This window comes from Meriones unguiculatus, chromosome 5 (genome assembly GCF_030254825.1).
Source record: "Meriones unguiculatus strain TT.TT164.6M chromosome 5, Bangor_MerUng_6.1, whole genome shotgun sequence".
Taxonomy (NCBI): domain Eukaryota; kingdom Metazoa; phylum Chordata; class Mammalia; order Rodentia; family Muridae; genus Meriones; species Meriones unguiculatus.
The window spans coordinates 52,614,705-52,631,388 of record NC_083353.1 but is presented as its reverse complement, the minus strand read 5'-3'; the positions used below and the strand labels follow the sequence as shown (position 1 = coordinate 52,631,388).

General features: G+C 53.5%; 1 protein-coding gene across 2 annotated transcripts in view; it reads right to left on the bottom strand.

The window, feature by feature from the left end:
* Positions 1-396: 396 nt before the first annotated feature.
* The window catches only part of Fbln2 (fibulin 2), a 58,263-nt gene continuing 41,975 nt past the window's right edge, over positions 397-16,684 (bottom strand). The window contains exons 6-18 of one of the 2 annotated variants that reach the window (XM_021639289.2): positions 16,077-16,286; positions 15,469-15,582; positions 14,853-14,954; positions 12,889-13,029; positions 9,262-9,396; positions 7,927-8,064; positions 6,583-6,726; positions 6,341-6,469; positions 5,973-6,098; positions 4,474-4,590; positions 3,921-4,049; positions 2,693-2,816; positions 397-1,323 (exon numbers count right to left, since the gene is read on the bottom strand). In XM_021639289.2, the coding sequence (XP_021494964.1) occupies positions 966-1,323; positions 2,693-2,816; positions 3,921-4,049; positions 4,474-4,590; positions 5,973-6,098; positions 6,341-6,469; positions 6,583-6,726; positions 7,927-8,064; positions 9,262-9,396; positions 12,889-13,029; positions 14,853-14,954; positions 15,469-15,582; positions 16,077-16,286 (1,967 nt within the window). In that variant the 3' untranslated portion in view covers positions 397-965. The remainder of the gene's footprint in view (positions 1,324-2,692; positions 2,817-3,920; positions 4,050-4,473; positions 4,591-5,972; positions 6,099-6,340; positions 6,470-6,582; positions 6,727-7,926; positions 8,065-9,261; positions 9,397-12,888; positions 13,030-14,852; positions 14,955-15,468; positions 15,583-16,076; positions 16,287-16,684) is intronic. The other variant, XM_021639290.2, reaches the window with a different exon arrangement.

Here is a 16,684-nt window from a genome sequence, read left to right as displayed (position 1 = left end):
GCAGTCATCCAAACCCTCACTGTAGCCCTCTGTACATCCCCTCTGCTTTCAGGGCCTCAATTTCCCACATTCTCTTCCTTAGCCAAAGCCTAACAGCTGAAATTTACACATGCTCAAACGGGCCTCCCTCAGCCCCGCCCATGTCCACTCCAGACCTGCCGTCATCACACCCAACGTGACACGCCAAGCATCTGAGGAGGCAGCAGGAGGGAGCAAGTGTGGGCAGGAGGAGAGGCAGGAACTATAATAGAAAAGGCCAGCCAGCTGACCTGTGGCTCTCACTCCAAGCTCTTACCCTCACTCTTGGGCTCTCACCCGAGTTACGCTGGGGACCCCATGACATTCCATCACTGGTGTCAAACTTCAATTCTTTATGAAGGAAAGGAGACAAAACCTTTTCTGCTATTTGATCATTTTTAATAATGTATATGTACTATTCTTATAATTAAAAAAACAAAACAGCAAAAAGAAAAAGAAAAAAACTTTTAAAGTGATTTTCTTTCTTTTTTTTCCTCTTTGAAACAGGGTCTCTCTGTGTAGCTCCTGTTGCTAGAACTCCCAGTGTAGACCAGGATGGCTGGAACTCAAAGAGATCTGCCTGCCTCTGCCTCCCCAGTGCTGGGATTAAAGACCTGTACTGCATGCACAGCTGATTCTTTTTCTTTTTTTTTTTTTTTTTTTTTTTAGTTGAAAAACAACAGTGGAACCAGGAATGGAATGTCAGCTTTAGCCATAGTCCGAGGAGTGGAGCTCAGAAGCCCCCTATGGCTGTTTCCAGTCTGCATGTGATCATGCTGCCTCGGGTGACCTGTTGGGGTACTCTCCCTCCCTCCAGGGCAGAGACCCAAGACCGGTCAGGTCAGCACGACTAAGTTCAGTTACAGAGTCACAGCAAAGCCACTCAGGAGCGGCACAGCGGCCCATGGGCCCAGGTGCCACCTGTTGGGACTGTCTCACGTGGCACCTCACGGGGCAAAGGTGGTGAAGAAGATGTACATCTTGGCCAGGAAGGTAGTGACAGAGCCCTGCCGCCACAGCTTCATCTCCACATCCAGGGCAAAGTCCCGTGGCTCCAGGACAGACCGCTGCAGGGACACCACGCCAGTGTAGGAATTGAGTCTGCGCGTGACGAAGTAGCCCTCCTCATTACCCTTGGTGATGGTCAGGGAGATGGTGTCCCCGGCAAAGGCGGGAGCGGGGCCAATGCGGAAGATATGCGCAGGTACGAGCAGGCCTGTCTGGAAATTGAGCTGATAGTGTGTGATGCGAGCCGGCGAGGTCTGACATTCCGTGATATCCTGGCATGTGGTGCGCTCACACTTCCTGTGAGGGGAGGATGCTTGGTCAGTGGCTGGGGACCCTCACTCCCATCCCGGATAGGGGACAGATCCCGGAAGCTGGCTCAGAAACCAGCGGAACCGGGGGTCAAATGTAAGCTCTACCCAGAGGAGTCCAGCAGCCACATGTGTTAGTCACTTTATCCCTCTGGGCCTCCACCCCACAGCTATGAGATGGGCTCCTATCCGGGTGTGGTTGGCAGTGCCCAGCACAGGGTCCCGGCAGGCCGGTCAGCAGCTTTTTAAGCTATGTTTGTTCCTTCCTTACTTTTCCCTCTCCCATCATAACCCCCTTCCCAACACAAGCCCGGTGCCATCTGCTGGCAGCCACACCCCACCCCACCTGTCTCCTCTTGCAGTGTTGGGTGCTGTCACTTTCAAGTAAAAGTCTAAGTGCTGCAGCTCTGCAGTGGTCTGCAGTGGTCTGCAGTGGTCTGCGCCAGAGAAGGCTACAGCCCAGGCAGCCCTTGGAGAGGCTGACGGGTGAGGAGGCAGAAGGGGTGAGACACTGAGGCCTCAGTCTACAACCTGGTGCGTGCCTGGCCAGACTCTGCAAATGCAGGTCAGCAGCCAGATGATGGGGCAGGAACAGGAACAGCTGGATGGTGGGCTCAGGGAGCCTGGACTTGGAGGCTGTCCCCTGAAGCTGCACCAGAACACCGCAGGAGGCAATGAGTAACTATGGTAAGAATCTGGTCAAATGCTGGGAGTTTGTTACATAGTAGATTGTGTGTGTGTGTGTGTGTGTGTGTGTGTGTGTGTGTGTGTGTGTGTGTGTTAAAGATTCTCAAGGCTGAATAACTGGTTGTAACTCCTGTGACTCTGAAGAGTCAGCATGTTACATGTCCTATAGCCAAATTATTTTGGGCTGTCCTCAGTTCCCTTGGTGCCACTCACTGCCCATCAGTGTCTGTGTCATTAAGTAAATCCTTTGGGAATGCACAGCCTCCTAGATTCCACTAATCCAAAGGTTAAGAACATTACCAAATAATAGCCAAGAGATGTGTCCACTTTGTGTAACCTGCTTGTGTCCACCCGTGTATTTTAAAAGTGTGTTCATTTAATAAACCTGTGTTCCTATACCCTAAAAATACCATAAAACTATTTCCATGGACATGCCATTTGAGTCTGTCTGAATTCATGTTCCTAGGCCATGGTCATTCATATCTGGCTCTAGATCAAACTTTCTCTCTTTTGAGGTGACAGTCCTCTTTTTGCATGGGCAGTTCTGTTTCTCTTCATGGTGCTTTATGGGAAAGGGCATCAGGTGGCCATGGCAGGGACCACCTGCTACTTAGCCTGTGGCACGGAGGCAGTGAAAGACCCTGGTTCACACCGGGACTGAAGGCACTCACGTTTCCGAGACACGGACATAGTTTGGTGGACACTCAAAACGCAGGCAGCGGAAACTGCCCTGGATGTTGTGACAGGTCTCAGCCTCAGAGCAGTTGTGGGTGCCCAGTGCACACTCATCCAGATCTGGGAGGGGAGAGGAAGGCTGCTAAGAGAGTTCTCATGGCCTAGAAACCCAGCCTGAGCCACCCCCCACCCCGCACCCACACTGGAGGCCTGGGTCCCGAGCAGCCTTCTGGTCTAAGAGCACAGCTCATTTACAGCCTCATCTGCCCCTCTCACCACCACACACAGCAACAGGAGGTCCTGACTTTGCCAGCTTGTCAGAATAAGTTCATGATCCCCTCTTCGTACCAAACCTCACCACAAACTAGGATGCAAACTGGTGCTGAGCTAACTCTCAGCAGCCACAGCCACCAACGTGAATGCAGAGCTGCCCACCTGCCCTTACCAGAACCAAAGCACTCTTCTATCAAGACACACAGGGGCAGTGAAAGCTAGCCACTGAGACCCACAGATTAGCTCACTGCACAGCAAGGCCACCCAGGCTCCAAATCCCAAGGCTCTCCTGAAGGGAAGTCAGGGCCCCTTCCACACCCACCTTGCCCTGTTGGCTTGCCAGGCCCAGAATTTGGTGGCCAGTGGCACTGACCTGAGAATCATAGCTTAGAGTCCATCTCAGAGGAATAGACAAAATCTCAGGTCTGATCTATCCTGGGACTGTCTCCTCTATAGCAAATCTGACAAGCTACTGAAGTTGGGGCTTGTGCCCCCAGTGACAGGAGACACCTCCCACACTTCCTGACCTGCACAACTGTGTCAGGGGACTATCAACCTGCGCCAGACTAATGTTGGCCTTCCTGGGACTCCTTCCTACACTCTGGGCTCTGGCACGCACACTTTCCTGTCCCAGCCTGCCCCTAGACAGTTTGGCAGAGATTTGAGGACAGCAGCTCAGATCTCTGAGCCTCTGCTTCCAGTGTGCACATAGACAGTCCCCTGCCTCCTCACACCAGGGTGGGGTGCAGATTCAAAGCCAAGCCTGGAAGATTCTATGCTAGTCGGAATGCAGGAAGCTCATCCATCACTTTCCTCATCCCAGGCCTGGACACCGACCGCCCTGTTCTGAGCACATGGGTTTAGTGCTAAGCTCCAAGCAGAAGCAATTCATGGTGCCTGGTGCTTGAACAGAGTTGCCCAAAGCCTAGTAGAGTGGAAGCTCTCACTCACCCTTGCACGACCTCCCATTGGCCATCATAGTGTAGCCCTGCTCTGGGCATGCACACTGGTAGCTCCCGGGCACGTTGACACAGCGGAAGGTGCAGAGAATGCTGGCGCCCTGTGCACACTCATCAATGTCTGCCAGAAAGGGTCAGCTGGTTAGCCTCAGCCATCCATAAGCACAGCTGGGAAGCCCAGGGGCCATTTACAAGGGGCAAGAAGAAGGCTCCAGTGGTGGGAGGGAACTGCTCAAAGCCATATAGAAGATGGGGACCAGAACTGGAGTCTGCCTCTCGGGACTCATGCTACAAATAATGATGGCACCAGCCCAGGGCTATTCAGATGACAGCCCGACTTGGATAATGTACCCCTGTTGACACTAGGATTATGTCACTTCACAGAGGAGGGACCTGAGGTCAGAGTGGAGAGACTCAAAGTCCCACAGCAGGAAATCTGTGGGCTGGGATATGATCTCAGACCCAACACCAAATCCCCTGACCTCCTGGCACATGGGGAAGGGGTCCCTTCTTTATGAGAGTCCTGGGAGGGGACAAGTGCCTACCTGTGCAGGTATGCCCATCCTCTGCCAGCTGGTAGCCCTGGCGGCAATAGCACTGGTAAGATCCATAGATGTTGGCGCACTCCTGGCTGCAGCGCCGGGTCTCACACTCATTCACGTCTGTGAGGACACAGTCTCCATCATGGCGGATCCTCCCAGCCCATATACTTACTTCATTGGGCTGGCTCACCAGAATCTTTGTTTGGAAGTTCATGCCTTTCAGCCACCCTTTGAGGAGGGTGGGGCCAAACAGAGCACTCAGCAAGGGCAGGTTCTCTGGCCCCAGGACAATCGGAGGCGAAGCCTGGTGCTACCCTGCTGGGGACACACGACTGCTGGGACAGATAACTCTTGAGTCACCTAGGTGAAACAAAGCCGCCCAGAGCTGCCACTGCGTGGAGGTGGGGGAGGGTGCAGGAGCTGGTGTGGGGTGAAGAAGGAGAGAGGGTTAGTTCTTGGCTTCCCTGGAGCATCTGCCCACTGAGCTGCTTCAGATTAGACCGTGCCAGGCCTTGGGGAAACAACCATGAACAAGGAAGACAAGAACAAGCTAGCTCACAAGTGAAAAGAAGGGAGGAGAGAGAGTGCTGAACAAGACAGTCAGCAAGCCATGCCTGACTGTGTCTAATTCTTGAACCTCGTGTCATTCACAAAAGACAAGTCATGTGTCAATATGTGGCTTGTCTGCCCTGCTGGGCTGAGCTTCTGGGTGGCAGACTCCAAGCTCGATTTACCTCCAAGCCTGCAACATGCCGCCAGCGGGAACACAGGTGAACTTAGGAACTGTGCCTAGGCAGACTGCTGGGGAGAGAGAGGCCCTGTCCACTCCAAGATGCTCACACCCAACCTGGTATAAGGCATGCCCACAGTATGATGATACCTGTGGGTAAGGGTGACTGTCCCGGTGCCCTGCCACAGCTAAACCCCCTCACACACACAGCAGGGCCAAAGGACTTGGGGTCCCACGGAGGTCTCAGAAGATTTGTCCCATGTAGAAGAGAGTGACACAGTGCGAAGAAAATGGGGCCATAGATGCCATGGTCTCTCAGTTGAGGCTCAGCTTCTCACTGAGCTGCCTCATGGCTTCCCTCCCTGGTGTTCCTGAACTAGCTGCACCAGGGGCATCTCTGGGAACAATGTGGTATTAACTAGCTATGGACCTGTGACACTTGAGAAAACTTGAACCACAGTCTGTGCCCACACTTGGTTTATCTCAGTGTGTACTTCAAGGCTTACGCCATCAGCTCATTTTACATACATATTGAAATGTCTATGAAAAAGCCAGAAAAATTACACTGCCCTGAACCTTCCTGCTTGATGGCATCATTCAAGGGAACCATGTGATCCTTGCTCCCTCACAGCTCCTGAGCTCTCATGGTTGCCCTGTGCCATATTGGAAACAAACTCCCTGTGATCACAGTAGGAACCAGAGGCTGTCTGTCCAAGTGGGAACCGGGTGCATGGGGCGCGAGGCCAGGGGTCAGGGTCAGGGCAGTCAGTACCTTCACAATGTTTGCCGTCTGCTGCCAAAAGGAAGCCAGCAGCACAGGAGCAGCGGTAGGAGCCCGGTGTGTTCTCACACGTGTGCTGGCACAGGCGGCCCGGCGAGACCCAGCATTCGTTCACATCTGCCAGGGAGACAGTGAACAGCAGGCACAGAGTAGGCAGCCAGCAGGGAAGTGGCCCAGAAGCAGAGACACCCAGAGTAAAGTATGCAAAAACACAGGAGGACAAGATGGTAAGAGAGCCAGAACATGAGCCAAGAGGAGAGGAGGAGCTTGAAGGCAGCCATCTGGGAAGGTCCAGGCCAAAGAGCTGAAGGGACACAGGAACAGGCTCTTTGTTCCCAGGGGATCCCAATATTTCATACCAATGCAGGTCCTGCCAAATGCATCCCTCTGGAAGCCAGGCTTGCAGTCACAACGGTAGGATCCGGGGAGGTTGTGGCACAGTTGGCCCTCGCCACAGCGGTGCACACCTGTCTCACACTCATTCACATCTGTAGGGCAGGCAAGCAGGACACCCTGAGGTCTGGAAGGCCCCTCTACAGGGTCTCGTGGGCAGAGAGTTAGGTGAGGAGGCTGGATGGATGCAGAGAGGCTCCAACCTTACCCACACATTCAGAGCCATCCTCGTTGGCATGGTAACCACGCCTGCAGACCAGTGGGTTCCTCTGACACGTGTAGGAGCCCACCGTGTTGATGCAGCTGAATCCCGAGCGGCAAGGCTCCAGCAATGATGTACATTCATTGATGTCTGCAGAAGGGATGAGGTGACAGGAAGCCTGGCTTGTCCCTCCTATACCTATCTAGCCGGCTCTGGGCTTTAGGTCTAAACTATGCCACTCCCTGAGGCCTTGCACCTGAGAGCCCCACCCCTAGAAGCCACAGCCACGGCTGACGACAGTCTGTACCCATCTATCTGTCCAATGGAACAACTAAAGCAAGGGGAAGGCTTGTTATTTATCAAAGTATAAATGAATTACTGGTGTTTTTATGAACATGGCTGCCTGCTTGGTCCCCTCCCCACTACACAGTTGAGCAAATACTATGGCTGCTGCCACCTTGAACCCTGGAAAACAGTAGACACTCAGGAAATGCTGTTCCCGATACATAGCTGAGGAGCTCTGTGGATTTGTAAGATTCGCCACCCCCCCGCCCCCACCAACTCTGGCCTGGAGGGGCGGTCCTAAGGCCCACAGGGCACCACAGATCCCATGTACCCTGTGGGGCCTAGTGGTGGGATCCACTAAAGACAGCCCTTGAGCAGGGAGGGCATCTGCAATCAGGCTGGCTGCGGTTACCCCCAGAATTCTGGTCAAGCTTCCACAGGCAGATCATGCTCTGCCATTTGGCCTCCTTGTGATAAGCTACTGTTGTCACGCAAACTGCCTGTCACCTGGCCAGTCTTTCCTCCTGCGCATGGCCAGCCCTATGCCTCTCTGTGTCATTATCACCTCTGCCACCTGTGTTCTAGCAGAAAGCAGCTCATTAGCTCTGGGGACATGGCCCATGCTGGCTGTTTGGAAGGAGTGAGTGGCATTTCAGACCTTCTCAGGACGAGGCCACATCTGTCACACTGCACATCTCAACTCTAAACATGGTGTCAGGCTGATCTAGAACACCTCAGAGTGGTCTTGGACAGCGAAGGTAACTGTGGGTTTTCACTTCAGTCAGGAACCCTGTGACATTGCATCACAGACAGTTCTGGGTCACAACCAACTGGGTCAAAACACACAATCTACATTCTTCCAGTTTGGTTCCACAAGTAGGTAAACTGAGGCCCTGAGAAAACAGCTTCAAGGTGAGCGGAGCAGCTACCATTCTGCACATGCCCCACCCATGCTCCACTCAATGAGGGGAGACATTGAGGCTGGGAGAAGGGAGCAACCAGCTAGACCCACCAGGGCTCTAAAGCCCCCAGGACCCCAAAAGGCACAGCCCACAGCGTGCTTACCCACACAGTTGCCCTCAGGGTCCTGCAAGAAGCCATCCATGCAACGCTGCCGGGTCTGGCAGTAGAAGGAGCCCTTGGTGTTCTGGCATGAGAAGCCTGGCTGGCAGTTGTGTGTGCCTGTCACACACTCATCCACGTCTGCCACACAGAAGCTGGGCATCAGGAATGGGGGCAGGTGGGCCCCGCCCCTCACACCCAGAAGCCCTGCCACCCATCCCATCTTCACACTGCTGTACCCTCAGTAGCCATAAAGGTCTGTACCCCAGCAAGATGGCAAAGCTGAGTCACTGGAAAAGCCCATGTCCCAGGAATAAAAATAATGACATAACACATGCCCTAAGCTTCTCCACGGTCCCTGACACTATTCAAAGCACATGGGGTGATTTGATTTGCCTCATCCTCACAGCAACACAAAAAAGTAGACTAGCTCATCTTATTGAGGGGAAACTGAGGGACAAGCAAGCTTCCATTGCTACAGAATGCCAGGCAGTCTAGCACCCTATCACTCACTACACCACACTCCTGAGGAGCAAACAGAAACATGTATAAGGGACTCTATCCAAAGGTTAAGAAACCTGTGTGTCCCTGCAGCATAGAGGCTCACACCTGGGGCCCTTGCCACGGTCCTTCCTCCATAGGCCTGTCCGCTTGCTGTTCCCTATGCCCAAAACAACCTTCCAGGTAGGTTCCCATCATGAAGGTCTCAATTATACTCTCACTTTTATAAACCTACACTAAAGACACACCCTTCCACCTCCTACGGTCACTCTGTTATCTCTATACTCCCCATCTCCTCAACCACGAGGCCACAGAAAAGTCACCTCACACCAGTGCTGCTGGTACCCAGAAACCCATCTGGTGTTAAAAGAAGCTTAAGAAATACTTAAGACATCTAGGGGAAAAGCACAGTCTTCCTAGGAAGCTAGAATTCTCCAGTGAAAGAAACATAAACAGTAATCCGTGGGGCTCCAGTGTGCAAACAGGGGAAACAGAGGTACAGTGAGGGGAACAATTAGCATAGAGACCAGCAGGTAGCAGGAATGCTAAGGGCAGATGCTGGCCTTGTCCCAGCTCTCACCCTTGGCCTCAAAGTAATGTTACCCATTACTGACAAATCTCTTCACGAGATTTTGACGATCTTGACTCAGGCCAATCCCTCCCAAAAGGAACATACACATGAAGGTATCACTCAAGATAGGCACTAACAAACACCCCCATCCCAGAGAAAGTCAAGAGCAGGGATGTGGGGGAAGAGACAGGGCAGGGGTAGGGACATCCCTGGGTCACAGTCAGCCTGGGACTCAGAAGTAGGGCTGGGCCTCAGCACCTTCTCACCTGTGCACTCGCCATCTGTGAGGGTGTAGCCTGGATCACAGGTCAGTGACTTGTAGCATTGGAAGGAGCCTGGCGTGTTCACACAGTGCTCGGCCCGGGTGCATGTGTGCAGGTCCGTCACACACTCGTTGATGTCTGTGTGGAGATCGAGGTAGCTGTCAGGGCCTGCAGAGGCTCCAGGCACATAGGCCTAGCACAACCAGGCACCAGGAGACAGGAAGCACCAGGCTCAGACCTCAGGTACTCACCATGCAGGGAGAAGCACGCAGCTGATGTCCCTTATCCAAGCATCCCTTCATTCAACAAAGATTTATCACAACCCTCTATAGGCCAAGCAGGGCTCTTGGCAAGAGGGGCAGGTCAACGAACAAGACAGAAACACTTGCTCTTAGAGCAGATACTTGGAGATACTCGTGTATGAAATGAGGTTGCTCAAGAGGGCTATGGGGACCACAGCAGGGAGGAGGTGGGCTGAGGTGTAGACAGGGCAAGTGAGTTTAAGGCAGGGACGAGGAGCACTGTCAGAAGACGACATCTGAGTAAGAATGTGAGGAGGTGACAGCAGGAGCCACTCTGACAGTCCAGGCAGAAGGAACAGTTATATGACAGCCCAGGTGGGTTCAGGACCAGCCCAGAAGCAGCTGTGGCTGTAGGGGAGAGAAGAAAATGTGAACAGATGAGGTTACATCGAGGGTGGGAGCCATAGTGGGTTCCTGGTATAGAAGTGAGGGAACCCTGGCTAAAGCTGAAGAACAGATAAAGAACAGATGTCATTATTCATAGAGAGAATTATTCATAGTGGCTGGTACCACTGCCACGGGACAGGGCAGAAGTGACACAATCATTGGTGGCAAAGGCAGGGGTGAGAACCAGGAAATCAGTAAAGCTTTGAGCTATGCAGCCAGATAGGTGCCAGCATCTCAGATGGGGCGGCCAGCAGGAGCAGGTGTGCAGAGGAAGGTCCCGAAGTTCTTAGGGCCTACAAGGCAGCCAGAGACCTACCTCTGGGCTCACCGAGGAGCTGAAGGGAGTGGTCAAGTGGCTGAGGTAGGCCACTTGAGGGAATAGGTACATGAAGAAGAGGCCAAGGACAGATATTGTGATACTCTAGGGATGAGCAGCTGAAAGAAGGGAGCAGAGAATTGAGGCAGAAGGAAGCAAAAGTTACAATCCATCATTATCTCCAGCCAAAGCTAACTAAGGACCCTTGAGGCTCCACTCAGACCTGCCTCTCCTGCCCATACCTGGCAGGTAATGGCACTAGGCACAGCCTACTCGCTCAATGCCACACTGGCCAGTACTTGTTCTGTGCCATGTTCCTGTGGCCATATGATAGGTCACCCCTGACCTTAATGAGTGGCCAGCTGAGCATCGGGATCAAGGAAGGCAGGTGGAAACACATACAAAGAGGCCTCTGGGGCTCAGATCAGAAATCTGTCTGCCTTGCTCCTGCAATGCCAGCTGCTTCTTGGAGGTAGTAACATTTGAGTTGAATCTATGAGGATAACTAGGGGACCAGGTACAAAAGCGAGCGTAGGGGAAGAGACCCTTTCATGACAAGATAGCACAGACAGGAATGTGGCTAGTGAAGTGACAGTTCTGAGCCACGTTTGCCATGGAGGTATGACTGGGCACCACAAAGGCTTCTGATCTACAACTGGATTGGCACAAGAAGGCAGGCACCCAGGATCCCAGCAGTTTCCCACAGCTGGGAGGCCTCACAGTGTTGGATGACAACAGCTACCACTCATGGGGGATCATGGGGGTCAGACTCATTGTCTTGTGATACGGGAATGGCCTTTTCACAGATAGAGAACTCTCTCTCCCCAAGGGGATGTCACTGGACTGAGTTACATAGCCAGCAAGGGTGGAAGCCAGGGTGCTCGCTCCAAGCTATACCCTTTTCTCACTGCAGAGAGGCCACAGAACTGAGGCTGCATCATCACAGCTCCCTGCAGTCTAGCCTAGCTGGGGAATAGGGCTGCCCTGACAGAGGCCCCACCAAGTGCTGTCCCCGTTTCCATGCCTCAGTGGCTCAGGGAACCCTGCCAGAATTCTTTATGGGGAACCTGACCTCCACAGTGACCTTCAGAGGCAGGTGCTCAGGCGCCACCATCTAACTCTTTCATGGAAGGGGAAACTAAGGCTCAGAGTGGCCAGAAAACTTTAGTGAAGCCACTTTATCCCAGCGTGAGCCTGCCCCCTCCCCTGCCTGAGTGGAGCAACTAGGGAGCCCCTAAACCGCCAAGTGATATTTGCATGAAATAGGAGGAGAGTGGGCCAAGAGTTTGTGCAGAATAAAGAGGAAAGAAATACAGAGTGTGCTTATAAATCTTGCTGAATGGAATGTATCTTGGCTTTCTTATCCTCAGGCCCATCTTTCAGCTGCTAAGGACCCTGCAGCTGGGCCAGGGAGGACATCCTGAGAAGGGGCTCACACACCTCCCAACAGGCACACACAGACCCAGCCCACCCAAGAGGAGCTGCTACCACCGGCAAGCACGTCAGGAGGGCCATGTTGTACCATGGCTGCAGCCAAGGCAAACATGTTGGCCAGCAGTGCCGCCCAGCAGTGCAGGGGAGCAGAGGACGTGTCCATGCTGGACATGGTCCCCAAGCACAGGCAAGACGGACAGGACTCTAGTTGCAAGGCCTGAGCACTCTCATGCCCTGTCCCCACCCACACACCTTTGTCTCAGCTGTCTCCTTCCTGCTTTGTGCCTTTCCCATTCTCCAATTCCTGCCCATTCTTGGAAACAGGTGTAGATAGTCCTCCTCCCCTGAGTACCACTGGCAGGAGTGACATCTCCCTTTGCCTGGTCCTTTCAGGAGCATTAGCCAGTCTGCCTGACTTCCCGCTACTCAGGGTTATCTCTGAGATGCAGTAAGCCAGGGCTTTTGTTTCCTCAGTGAGAATACCAGATGACCCAGACACAAGACAGCATGGAGTCCTTCCTTGTCCATAGAACTCTAGAATCCCAGCCCTGGCCTACACAGATGTAGGTAAACAAAAGACCCAGCCATGTGCAGGCTGACACAGGCCATACCCTCCCTGTCCATTGGTGGTAGGGGGGAGGCGGCATGACTCAGAGGGGAAAGTACCTTTTGCTCACGGTCACACAGCATATGGATGCTAAATGGGGTCAGCTGCTACTTGCCTCTCAGGAGATTCCAAATAAATCTATAGGCAATCTAAGTGGCTGAGGTAACAGGCTGCATGACGCAGACTTATATAGGCACAGTGCACATGTGCCACGATCCTCATAGATGTCAACAGCTTCCAATAGCTGAACAAAGACAAGGTCCAGAGGCACTGGGTCCTGCTTCCAGCCCAGACCTCCACACCTCTGCACCGCCCTGCTGCCCACCTTTGGCCTCCCTGTCTCTGACCCACCAGGGAGATGTCCCATCAGCTTTCTGAGTCACAGGCATATCTGGGGATGCAGCATCGAGAACAAGCGGGACAAGACACTGGGACACGAGGGTATGACACAGAGCGCAGCAGGCTGCTGTGTGGGGGTTCACATGCAAAGGGCAGGCCCTTTAGCATGTGGCGCTATGTGGTGGGTTGGCGTGGAGCAGAGCAGGCAGCCGTGACGCGGGCGGCAGGCAGGGGCTCCAGCTTACCCACACACTTCCTATGTGCGTTGAGGATATAGCCCTCTGCACAGAGCACTGTGTGGTTGACACAGTAGAAGGATCCCAGGGTGTTCACACAGAACTGTTGCCAGCTACAATCGTGAGTGCCCATCAAGCACTCGTCTTGGTCTAATGACAGCCACGGAAGGAAAAACAGAAGGCTGTTAGAGAGGGATGGCTGCCAGGGGCATCTGGGGATGGAGGGAAAAAAGACCCTATGGGCACCTGTCAGTGGGATGGCTGAACCTCGGACCCAAGTTGAGTTTGCAAAACTCAAAAGATGTTAGTGCTGCCCCTGCTGCCCAGACAGAGTGAGACTCGGAGAGGGCAAGCAACCAGCCCATGACCACACCGCGGGCAGCAATCCTCAACCTGTGCTCTCTAATGCCCAAGACTGCAACAACCAAGAAAAGCAACAGAACGGTCTGCAAGTTTAGGGGCTTTGGGGTCCAGGCAGGCAGCATTCGCAGGAGGGGATGGGGAGGCGGCCTCCAGTGGATGCCAGGCTAAAGCTATGCAAAAGGACCTCCATGGGCAGGTTTATGAAGTAGCATCAGAAAAAAAAAAATACTCAAATCTGGAAATGTTTTAAAATCCTCAGGTTGTCCCAGCTGGGAATTCCTGTGACAGGCCTCCTATATGGTAGCTGCTCATACCCTTACAGATGCTCCTTTGCACCCTCTGGCTTGTACCCCCTCAGTTCTTCCTGCTGGAGTGCTCCTGGGGAGAAGGCGCATGTGGGAGAAAGTGGACACTAGTCAAGCCAGCAGAGGCAGTCTACGGAGCCCTGGCCTTAGATCCCTAGATTTGAAGACTTCTGAACCAAGATACTGTTCTCAGTCCCCAGAGCCCCAGGGAGAATCAGAGCCCAAAGCACACATTACCCCTTGGGCCAGTTGTCTCCGCCATCAGAGAGAAAGGCCAGTCAGCTGCCACCGTGCTGTGTGCTCTGGACTCACAGGAGGGGTCACTCACATACAGAATGACTGGACATGGAATCTGAGCTTCAGAGAAGAATGTGGGCATCCTCTTGGCCAGACTTGATCATTCAGACCATGTCTTCTGAGCCTAACATAGCCTGTACTTGTAGCTCTCTATCCTGCCTCTATACAGAGAGAGGGGGTGAAGTCCTGGGACCCTTCAAGCTTTCTTCACTGAGGGAGCCAACCAGAGGTGTCAGAACCACTGATCCTATTGTACGTTGTGTACTGAGAGGTCCTAGGCCGCAGCGGCCCCACCAAGACATGACCTCACGGACGATGGTAACTGAGGTGAAGGGGATGGACTCTGTGACTTGTAAATGGCAGAGGAAGCTCACTGTTGCCAATGTCAACCTTCCCTCCATGACTGAGGCCCTCTCCCCACTGCAAGCACATGAGGGCGGGGGGAGGTAAGGCCACTTCTGGATGCTATCCCTGACACAATGACAGTTCACCATCTTCTCCCTCTCTCCACCTCGGGCTGGAGAATGGATGAACTCAGAGATCACAAAGCAAGCTCAGCCTTGCAGACCGGGCCAGCCATAGGGGAGCAGTGAGTTGAGTATGGCCCATATCCATCATGGGTCCTAGTTATAACACAAGTTCTCAGCTTACCCAGACCCCCTAATCAGGATGTCTGGGGAGCCTGCAGAGTTCCCAGAAATCTGTGTCCAGCAGGCCTCCAGGTGACATGCGTACAAGTTCAGTTCTGAGAAGGATTCAGTCCTTAGAAAGCAGCAGAGCAGCAGACAGGAGCCTGGACCTTGGCCCTCTGCAGCAGCATAGAGGGCCCATACCAAGGGCTCAGTGACACCAGAGGGAACCACCTACACTGCTCTACTGGGCTTCTCTGTCACAACAGCCAAACCTCATAATCAGGGAGAGCTTGAAGTTCTGGTCTCCCATCCCCTAAGCCTTCGCCATAGGCTAGCCAGATCTGCAAGGTTTACAGGGTGAGCCCAAGGTACTCACCTTCACAGGACACGCCGTCCGCCATGATGGCATAGCCAGGGAAGCAGGAGCACATGGCCGTGTCCCCAACAACACGGCACACCTGCCGGCAGGGCCCATTGTCTGAGAGAAAATTCCTGGAGTCAGAACGCAGGCCTTGGCCCTGGCCATACTGCTCATCCCCGGCTTTGAGATACAAGTTGGGGCCTCGGCTGCAGGCGCACGGAGTGGGAGATGTAAAAAGATGAGGGCCTCATGCCTGTGCCTTTTCACTGGGTCTCCTGTAAGTGATTCCAGGCCCAGCTGGAACTGGGGACAATATTTTGGCTTCCTCCCACACACCACTCAGATGCCAATCCATCCCTCGAGTGCCAGGGAGACAGTAAAAAACAAAAAGCAAAAGGCAGGAATGAGGCAGAAAAGATGACCCACTTGGCTAGGGTCACACAGAGACCCAGAATCCCTGGATGTCACTTCCCCTCCTCAGTCATCCCCAGGCATATCCCATCCCTTCCACAAAGCAGAGGCACCCGAAAGCCTGGGCCGGCTTGTACACATCCAGCCCCAGAGCCCAGCACACCACACGGCCCAGACCTCTGCAGCGTGGGCCAGGAAGAAGGTACATCCCTGCACTCACCTTTGCAGGTGTTGGGCTGTGGCACAGGCAGTGGGATGGTGTTGGGAGGCAACTGGGCAGACTCGGACCTTGGCGCAGACTGCCGTGAGGTGTCTAGCTGTGGGGCACCTCCATCTGTTATAGACAGAGCAGACAGCAGGGGGCAGCCTCGCATCTTCTGCCAGGCCTTGGACACACAGCTAACCACATCAGGCACTGACCGGTGACCTCACTGACCACCCTCCTTGCTCAATCACCAGGGAGAAAACTGAGGCTCAGGGTACAGACACATCTTAGGCAAGAGCTATCTCACAGCCACTAAGAAAAGGCAAAAGAGGAAAGAAAAAAGTAGGGGCTGTCTAGACTAAAATACAACTCCACCCCAGCCAGCTGGCAGGGAAAAAAAAGCCTACTAGGCACACTAGCTAGACCTGGTAAGAGTCTAAAGCCTGAACCCCGCTCCAGGCCTGTCTTCAGAGGGAGCTCCAGGAAGTCTTCAGATTTCCCAGAGCTGGGAGCCTCCTCTGCTTCTGCCAGCATCAACACAGAGGCAGCAGGGAGAGAGATAGCCTAGCAAGGCCACCCTCCACTGGCAGGACAAGCCTGTGCCTGGGCTGCCTACATCTCACCTGGGCGGCAGGTACGACCATCGCCTTGCAGCTCAAATCCAGGGAAGCAGGCACAGCGGAAGGAGCCCACGGTGTTGATGCAAAGATGCTGGCAAAGCTCCCCAGGGAGCAGCAGGCACTCGTCCTGGTCATCTCCTGGCAGGCTATTGGGTAGTTCAGCCTCTGTGCTGAGTGACAGGGCCTCCCGGCTTGCCATCTCCGCCTCTGAAACTGGGGTGGTTGGTCAGCACTGGAACATAGCCAGTTTGGCCACCAGGTGGCTGAACCCACTGGAGCCAGGAAAGCAACAGAGGCTCAACAGATGGTAAAAATGGAGAAGTGATGGAAGGAAGAAGAGAGGGATGGATGGATGGCTAGATGGATGGGTAGGTAGATGGAGGATGGATGAATGGATGAATGGTAGTGAACCCATAGTAGCTGGGTCTGAGTCTTCATCAGCTAGGGTCCCTTTCAATTGGATTGGGCCATACCCAATGAGGTATGTAAGCTAGTATGTGTATATATTAGTAAGTGCTGAACTGGAGTCATAGAAAGAGTGCTAGCCTAGGTGGAGACAAATGAGGATGTGACTTTAATTGCAGCTTCCGTAGCTGTGTTAGCAGTAGGTC